General features: G+C 39.9%; 1 protein-coding gene across 1 annotated transcript; it reads left to right on the plus strand.

The window, feature by feature from the left end:
• The first annotated feature begins 2284 nt into the window (after window positions 1-2284).
• LOC116264663 (uncharacterized) lies at window positions 2285-5789 on the plus strand. Its single transcript, XM_031645003.2, has 3 exons — window positions 2285-2836; window positions 3630-3761; window positions 3865-5789. The coding sequence occupies exons 1-3, from the start codon at window positions 2369-2371 to the stop codon at window positions 5422-5424; spliced, it is 2160 nt and encodes a 719-aa protein (XP_031500863.1). The 5' UTR covers window positions 2285-2368; the 3' UTR covers window positions 5425-5789.
• Window positions 5790-9728: the final 3939 nt, after the last annotated feature.

Below are 9728 nucleotides of genomic sequence, written 5' to 3' on the forward strand. Positions count from 1 at the left end.
TAACCGAAACTATTGAGAGCAGGTTAGAATTCGTAGAATCAAGAGCCCAAGCTTTGTGCAGGAATTTATTGGGTCGTTGTAGTGGTGTCAAAGTACCGTTCAACATTCTGACCCGAGGTGTGGACATGTGTGCTTTATTATGAAAAATGTATTCCCATACCTAATATTCAAAATATTGAAGACTAATAAATGAGATTGTTATGGGATTGGTTAATTATTAGTTTTTTTTTAAGTTGTAACACAAACTGTCATAGTGAAAACCATCAAATCAAAGATTCATATATATATATATATATATATATATATATATAGTTACCAGACCCCTAGGAGATAAGAAGTTAGGGACTAAGGTGTAAATTAGCCAAGTGAAGTTAGTTTTGCAAGAATCCAAAATACCACTCAAATTAAACAAAATGTTTCTGTTTACCAAAACTCGAGCGTTTCCATCAAAGTACTTTAACTCTTGAAAAGCTTTTATATTTATAACTAGATCTCTACCGTACTTTAACGATGTTTGCATTAAAAAAATGATAAAAAAGAGTCTCACATTTGGAGAAATAATAAATCACTGCACTTTTGTCATTTTATAGGGAAAAATTAATACTTCTCTAACTGTAGGAAACTTTTCCATAATTTCTATCCAAATTAAGTCGGAGTGCCTTTAAATTTAAAGTTGGGTTCTCATCTGCTGTTATTATTTTCCAAATATAAACTTTTTTTTCCATTTGATTTGCATGAATACATTTTTCTCGTTTTAGTCTGTAGGAATGCCTATTTTCCTTCTCTTTCCACCATTGGAAGCCGAGGCCAAAATTGAAGTTCCACCATTGAGATGTTTAATAGATCAAGTACTCGACTTCTTGTGCTTAGATCAAGTTTAGCAGCCTGACTTTGACCAGCCACAGTGGCAGCGCCTACATAAATTTGTTTATTCTTGTATCGATACTGCGTGACTGATTATAAGGACAGAGCCATAAATTTTTTATAAAAGGAGTCAAATTAAAGTTTTTAAATTTTTACTAAGGCTGAAATATATAAGACAAGTGAAACTTTTTAAAATTTATATGTAATGTTTTTTTTTTTTTTTTTTGATGTGGAGCCAGGACCTAATGCCAAACAATGACCGGTCTTGTACTTCCAAGGCGGTTTGGTTTAGGGCATGATCAAGTTTAATGAGAAGGACTAGAAAAATGAACCGGGCTCAGTCTGGCTCAATCCTAAAGGACCGCACCAAAAAAAAAAAAGTTAGACATGAAATTTGGAAGGGGATGAGGTTGGAAAGGTCGTCTGGTCCCCCTTTTCACATGTTGACCTACAAGGGAACAGTTTGATTTGAACGTGTCATCCGCAGCACGTGTCAAAAAAGTAGACACGTTAACTCACCGGAAAATTGTAGATGTTAAAATTGAAGCCATAAATGAGACGTTTAGATCCTAAAAGTAGTCGATGGAGACTTCTAACATCAATACATTCGAATTTAAATAAATATATATGATGAGATTGAATCGGATTCAGTTTTAAATAAATATTATATATCTAAAGTCCTTAAATTTTGAAAGAACCATAATTGGTTTTAAAATTCAGAGATGAAAATTCAAATATTAGATGTAGACCAGATTTGGACTGTGAAATCGGATTTTAGATTTAGATTCAAGATGTAACTGGTGTCGATCGAACAGCAAAGCCAGCACATATGTGATGTTTGATTTCCATAGACTCTACTCAAAACAAATTCTTACCATCATTTCCCACTGTCCAAATTCGATCAACCCAAAATACCAAACTTTCTTATTATGAATGAAATCTAAAATGTGTAAAGAGAACTAAGGGAAGCATTTTTGGAAAACTCAAATTTATAAGTCTGGAAAAGATAATGGTCGCGATCCATGCGTCCCATTGTGGTAATTAGAATAAATGAAAACATGCAAGACATAAATGGAAAAGTAAGTATGAGAATATTTGCCTGAATTTGGATCTGGATATGGATGTGGCGTAGAGAAGCAAATCTGTACCCGGTTCGTTTTGGAACCCGTCCAAAGGCCACGGCTCCACCCCCCTAGGATTCCATTTTTCTCTTTTTAAATAGGTTCGTCCGAGCTGTCATATACGCCATATTCTGAGGGCAATATAGGAATTTCATGCCCCTGACTTTGAGGTCTGTTCCAGATTCAGGAATGGTCCTTTTCGTCCCGTAGACAGTATCGTAATAACGAGGGTAATATCGTCATTAGAAAATGCTCACTCTCCCAAGTCAAATTGCTTTCTCTGTCTTGCAGATACCGCAGCACACTCCCTGCCTCTCTCTCTCTCTCTCGCTCTCCCCCACTGTCTCGCAGATTCGCATGGCATCCGAGACGAGGCGAAGAGGATGAAGGGTGAAGCCAGGAAGGGTTTTCCGGCGAAGATTCCGGCTTCAGTCTCCGCGCGAACGGGGAACCCGCCGTCTGGCCCGGCAGAGAGTCGGAAGCCCCATTGCCGGAGGAGGCGCAGCGCCAGCAGGATCCGGCTCAAGCGGGACGTCGGCGCCGGGGCTGGCGGATCGGCCTGTGCCACCGGGCGGCGGTCCGGGGGCCCGGCGACGCCGCTGCTAACGTGGAAGTTCGACGTCGACGACGAGGGGAGAGGCGGGGGAAAGAAGAAGAAGAAGGCGAAGGCGCCGGAACGGAGCGGGAAGGACAATGGAGATGGCCGGTGGAAGGGGACGGAAGAGAAGCCTGCCAGGGTCATCTCTGCTAGGATGCTCGCCGCCGGGTTGTGGCGGCTGCAGCCCGTGGAGGTGTCGACCTCTGGCGGCCACGGTGCTCGTCGGGCCATCCATCGTCCGACGGGTTCCGAGGTCTCTCTCTCTCTCTCTCTCTCTCTCTCTCTCTCTCTCTCTCTCTCTCTCTCTCTCATATTCTGCGTTTGGATTTCCGGATAACTTCTCGATTTTAGCCTGCGAATGGCGTGGTTCTGAATCATGGTTTTCGTGTTTCGTGATCCTTTGCCTGGTTTTTAGGGTTTTCTTTCTAGAGCTTCTGGATCGGCTATAACAGAAGACAGTTCTTCATTGTTAGCGTCTTTAGTTCATCTTAAAATTGGAGAGCATTACTATTTCGTATCGACTTTGTAAAGAGAATGTCGTCTTTATCGCAGCATTTGGCAATTCATTTTTCGTTCCCTACTTGTAGCATTTTTTGGTGTTTTTTCCTCTGTCGTCAAAAATTATTTTTCCCATCCTTCTTTTTTCCCGAAGAAATCGATTTTGTATGATTACAGAAAAATATGGCGTTCGTCTCCTTTTTTCTTTCTTAATATTGGACCATTTTTGCAAAGCATTTCTTAATCGTGTTTAGGCATATCAATGTTAATTAGTTGTAACTAGCGAAGTTTTTAGTCTGTTTCTTGAAGCTTTTATACGGACTCCGTGGTTTTTTCTTTTGTTTTTTTGTTTTTTCCTTCTTGATTAAGTGTATTTTTCTCCTTCACATTATAAGACAATGGAAATGCCATACGAAATTTAGGTTGCCGACCTCTTTTTCCTGCTTTAATTTATTCTATATCCTGTGTAAAGTTTGCCTTGTTAACTTGTAAGTTTAGGACCACTTCTTAAATTTCGATTTTTAATTTGTTGGTCCCTTTGCTTGTAGGCTATTGCTGGATATCTGGGGAATGCCTTTCTCCATGAATCAGATGCAATAAAATGTGCATTAGATGCTAGAGATCGTCATCCACAGGGTCCAGTTTCCGTCCCACATAGGGCGAGCAATTTCTTTCGGAAGGTACTGTTCCGTGGTTTGAGATTCAAGTCTTATCAAAGTTATCTGCTTTTTGGAATTTTGTGTTCATGGCTTCCTTACTGACTGAGTTTAACAATTTTGGCAGCTTGAATCATCTACTTCATTCCCCAATCCTGCTATGGAAAGGGCAACAAAATGGGACGCCGCATGCCCAAAAACGTCGGATGAAATCTACAGGTGCTATAGCCAATTGAAATTTCTCGGAGAACAACACGAGCAAACTTCCTCCGTTGTTGCAATTCTACAATCAGAGCTTGAGCTGGCTAGAAGGCGCATTCACGAGCTCGAGGTTGAGCGCAGATCCTCAAAAAAGAAGCTTGATCATTTCTTGAAGAAGCTTGCAGAGGAAAAGGCAGCATGGAGGAGCAGAGAGCATGAGAAAATACGGTTGGTGATTGATGGGGTGAAGGAGGACCTACATCGAGAAAGGAAACACAGGCAGCGGCTGGAGATTATGAATACGAAGTTGGTGAATGAACTTGCTGAGGCCAAGTTAACTGCAAGGAGGTGCTTGCAAGATTATGAAAAGGAAAGGAAGGCTAGGGAGCTCATAGAAGAGGTGTGTGATGAGCTTGCTAAAGAGATTGGAGAGGATAAGGCCGAAGTGGAAGTGCTGAAGAGAGAAACGATGAGAATGAGGGAAGAGGTTGAAGAGGAGAGGAAAATGCTGCAGATGGCTGAAGTATGGCGGGAGGAAAGGGTCCAAATGAAATTGGTGGACGCAAAACTGACACTTGAAGATAAATACACCCAGTTGGCCAAGATCCAGGCGGATCTTGAAGCATTTCTAATTTCTAGAACCTCTGTAGATCCTCTTGATTTGAAAAAGGCAGAGCTTCTCAAGGATGCAGCAAGATCAGTAAATATTCAAGACATAAAAGAATTCTGTTATCAGCCTCCTACATCGGAGGATATTTTCTCTGCCTTCGAGGACCACCACTCTGGTGAACAAAATGAAAAGGAGATAGAACCGTGCTATGGTTTTGAACCTGATGTGGGATGCTACAGCCCTTCAAGTAAATCCAAGATTCACACTGTCAGCCCTGAGATCGATGGTCTAATTGAAGGTGGTCTGCAGAGGTTCGATCAGAATGGTGGGATATTGGAGGAAGATGGAAGTGTTTGGGACTCAGGCAGTCAAGGGGAGGAGCAGGGTTCTAGTAATTCACCTGATGGAAGTGATCCATCTGTCAATGGGCACAACGAGGAGAGTAACATCTCAGGGAGTGGAACGGAGTGGGAAGAGAATGCTGATAATATTTGTTTGACGCAAGAGGTTGATATACCTTGTTCGGCACCAGAAAAGCAATCAAAAAAGAAACCTTCATCAGTGTCTAGGCTCTGGAGATCATTCCCCAGCAATGGGGATCCTTTTAAGACTGTTCCAGATGAAGACGCGAAAGGGAGGATCTCTAACAAGGTTGCATCTCCAGATAGAGCATCTGGTGACGGAGCTCTTACACCTCGGAGTATAGGTCACTGGAGCTCACCTGATACTGCGAACCCTCATATAACTCGAGGCATGAAAGGTTGCATTGAATGGCCAAGGGGCATCCAGAAGAGCTGCTTAAAAGCGAAACTGTTGGAGGCTAGAATGGAGTGCCAGAAAATTCAGCTCCGCCAGGCCCTTAAGCAAAAGATCTGAGCGACAGTCCATCTCTAGAAATGTCATACAGAATGCCTGTGACACGAGAAATTTTGATTCTCCCCACAGTTCTTCATACATATGAATGCATATATCGTTTCTCTTGTCGTTATAATGCTGTTCTCGCTCACTGGAGGCATATCATTTCTAGTGGTCATGAAATGTTATATCTTTTGGCTAGCCGGATTCGCTTTTCATTTCATTTGTAAAAACAAGTCAGACTGCCAACCAGGTGTCTGATTAAAGCTCTGTACAACCGTCGTTTTGGGGTCTCACCCCAATCTTCTTTTCTTGTACTACAGTAAATTATTTTTGCAGCAGGTAAAATATTTTTATCAGTTACATTAAATTCTCTTGATTGGTCATGTTTGTGAATTGCATATACTGGGAGTAGCTTGCTACCTGAGGCCTTCCGCTTGAAGCAATAGTCTGTCTAATCATGTGCGGGACCGGTGGGAACCAACATCCTCATATAACGTTTACTTTCGACCCATGTTAGCACCTGCATTATTTGGTTCTGAGATGAACTAGTATGTCTGCATTCATGGGCTATGACAAGAGATAGAAATCAAGCGTGATAACCCATTATTCTGTGCCCATTATGGCAGATCATGAGTCGGTGGAATAGAGTTTGTCCTTTATGTTGAATTTTGGTATTTTGCCATGTCAAATTTTCTCCAAGTGGGAGGAATTTGAGCTGTTTCCCATCAATTCAATATCCAATCTGTAGCTAGAAATTTCCATTTCAGTTTCTTTAAGAAAGGTAATCAAAACTTGAAAGAGTACATACTCTGTCAAGCCTCTTATTGATGTATTTAATGTCTTTTGTACTGGAACTAGTTTAAACCAACCGAAGATTACCCTAGAAGTAACAACTGGGGACTTTTTTTCTCGGAAAAACTCAGTAAGCCTATGTATCTTTTGTCAAGTGGGTGCAGTTATACTCCATTTTCATGCTTTTTGTCCAATGCCGACGAGATAAAGATGTGTGGTTACTCCATTTTCATGCTTTTTGTCTGCATAGTATGAAACACGTTACTTCTTTTTGCTAGTTACTGCTATTTTCACTTTCACCTTGTCCAATTACCCAGTGACTTCTAGCTGCTGATCCTTACTCAATTTTCCTGTCAGTTCTACTCTGAAATTCGGTGGGTTGTCCTCCTCGATGTGGTATGTGGATGTTGACAGTGCACGTCTAACGGTGGTAAGGATGGATGAAAGTGAGAGATATAGCACTATCTTCATGGGGCCCTTGGCCTAGAGGATGTGAAGCACATGGCATGCTTGGCTCGTTCTTCTCATTCTCTTGTAATTGTACGATATCCATCTTTTGGATATTCCAATCCTTCTTCATCTTTTGTATGTCTCAATAACAAAGTGAACTTTCTGTGAGGAGTAATATTCACAAATTTTGTGCTTACAGACTAATTCTAATTCATTTTGGACGTGCTTTTCGAATCTTAGAGCCACAGTGGTCCTGCAGACTGGGTAAAAACCAAAAGAAAATCCTGTATATGTTAAGTATCTCAGAACATCTGCTCCTCTTCTATGTTATATGCATAATGCTGGAATTCAATACTCAGATATATCTGTTTCTGCTCTCTGCACATTGGCAGACAGTCATCTACTAATATCAGTTCCTAAGTGAAGATGTAAAGGTAGTGCTGAACTTTTCCCTGCGTCTACCTTATCAAGCAATTCTAAGAACCCGATCCCACAATGTCCTTGAAAATTGTTGTCTGAACTGTATTGGCTTCTATTGCATGGGCCTTTTCTCAAAGAAGAAGGAGCCGAGTTGGTGGCTGTAATATAAGACGGACTAACTCAAAGCAAAAGGCTGGTCTAGGTTCTGTTCAAGAACAGGTGGCCCAAGTGGGCACCAATTGATTCCTCTCAAGCCATAACCACACTTTTGATAGAAAAGCAGTTGAGCAACATTAGAGAAATGTTACCTTCATATTGCCTTACCAATTAAATGCTATCCCTGAGAGGGCGCCATCCAGGCCCTAATTATACTCACTAGGCACAAGGCTACTGCCTAGGGCTGTCTAGGGGATCCACTTTCCCTTTGTGGTTCTTTTAAATATTTAAAACAGTATTGGTCTGTTTCTTTATTTTTCTTTTATTTATGTGAGTTTTTCTCACTTATTAAAATTCTTTAAGCTAATGGGTAACCAAAAAGAAACCTGTGGAGTACACACAATGGAAAACTCAGTTATGTGCCTTGACATTCAAACAAGAAATCTCCATAGAGAAATGTTCTTGCATTCACATAGTTATTGCAAGTTGTAGTAAATCTCTCTTTGTGTGTGTATATATATATATATACATTTCTTTGATCCAACTCATTTATGTCAACACCTTGGGACTAAAAGAAGGAGACTTCTGGTGGGCAGTAACTTACCTTCTAAGTGTCATGACCTTTTTAAGCAAAAGTCACATGCATTTGATAATTTTCTCTCCAAACCAGCCACCTCAAAAGACAAGTTGGTTGATTGAACCATTAATAGTCTTTTAGCCTAGTGACCATTTAGGTCTATCTTCAGCAAATTGATTGTTCCCACGCTTTTAAAGCCCCCTTCCCCACTGACCCAACCTTTGGCCTTTCTTTTAAGTTTCTATGTACCTGCTTGATCAAGTCTGCATCACCTATTTCAAATCCATTAATTCTATTGGATCTGATGAAGAATGTAGATCTTGGTCTGCACAAGTTGTAACATGGGGCCCAAACTAAACGGCCCTCATGGACCACTTGGCATTTTTATTTTCACTCAATTCCTAATGATGCCATAACATTGTTGATTTTGAAACAAGTAAAGAATTATATGTATTATTTTGAAGCTTTTCACATGATACCCAAGAGGGCATATGACCACCTGAAAAGGGATCATGTATTTAATAGAAGTGTGCACCTTTCCTAGTGATCTAGATGCTAAAAATATGGTTGCTCTGTATTTTTATTTGCTTTGCAGATGCTACCATAAACAGCATGATGATGTGAAAATTTGTAAGAATCCTTTGTTTGCAATCTACACACTTTTTAATTGTTTTTTTTTTTGGTAAATTTTTGTATTTTATGTGCCAATATGTACTCTCCAAGAAATGAGAAGCCACCCACACTCTCCGAGAAATAGGTAAATTTTTGTATTTTGTAGTGGTGCCGTTCTTTTTTTTAACTATTGAAGCTGTTGTTTTAGGTTCCTTGGATTCTCCTTTTCACTTAGTTTTTTTTCTATATCTCTCTCTCTATTGGATACTTCTATAATTTAAGGAGTATGCTTCGGGGCTTTTTATGGTCTAGAGGTATAACACACTGAGATGTCAAACACGAGCCCTTAGAGGAGCCCGACCACCTTACCGCTCACATCATCATGTTGTTTAATGAAAATGATTTTATTATTAAATTATTTCCTTTTAGTATTAAATTATTTTCTTTTAACTTTTATGTGGTGAAGTTCATAAAAAAAAACAAAAAATCATGCCTTCATGCATATGTAAGCTTCGCACTAAAAGGTCAGGCTAAGAAACGGACAGCCTTGGTGTGGGGTGGGTCTAATAAAAGGATTGTCGTCTTCAAAGCGATGCCATCCCTACCCCACATGCTGCACCAGGCATCCCTACCCCACATGTCTCCCGCCATTTTACCCATTTTTCTAAGTAAAAACTGACAACCTGCACAAATTTCTAGATATTTATTTTTCGGGCTCTGCGCAGATAGAACGTAATGGGGAGCTTCCGATTCTACAAGGATGGCAAACTGGGTTTTTCCAGTGTTTGAGTACAATCAAAACGGGTTTTAAGAAAATCAAGTTTTCACAAAAACCAATTTTGTGAAAAGCCCTGTCCTCCTCCTGTTTATACACAAAAACTAAGTTTTCAATTAATCGCCCAAACAAAAAAAAAATCATGCTATCAAAACTTACTTAGGAACCCAGTTTTCATGAAACCAAGTTTTACAAAAAAAACTGGGTTAAATGAGGTGTCATCCAAATAACTTTTAAAGAAGTTTACAACAATTTAAAACCTGCATCAGTTTTAACATGAAAACCCTTCAGCAGAAATGTCAGTGGAACGAAAACATGATATTGTGACAGAAATTGCAACCAAAACAGTATTTTCAAAAACAAATGATGTATATGTTGTGTTTTGTTAGTTTAATCATTTGAGACTCTTGTAATAAGATTTCCTCTACTTGAAAAGCAAAATATGATTGTGACAGTTCTGAGTAATTAAAGAGATTTAGGTGTAGTCTACGAAGTGAACCTCGTTTCAAGTGGTACTTCGATGACCAAAAAGTTTTCGAC

The sequence above is a fragment of the Nymphaea colorata genome, chromosome 11, assembly GCF_008831285.2.
Source record: "Nymphaea colorata isolate Beijing-Zhang1983 chromosome 11, ASM883128v2, whole genome shotgun sequence".
NCBI lineage: Eukaryota > Viridiplantae > Streptophyta > Magnoliopsida > Nymphaeales > Nymphaeaceae > Nymphaea > Nymphaea colorata.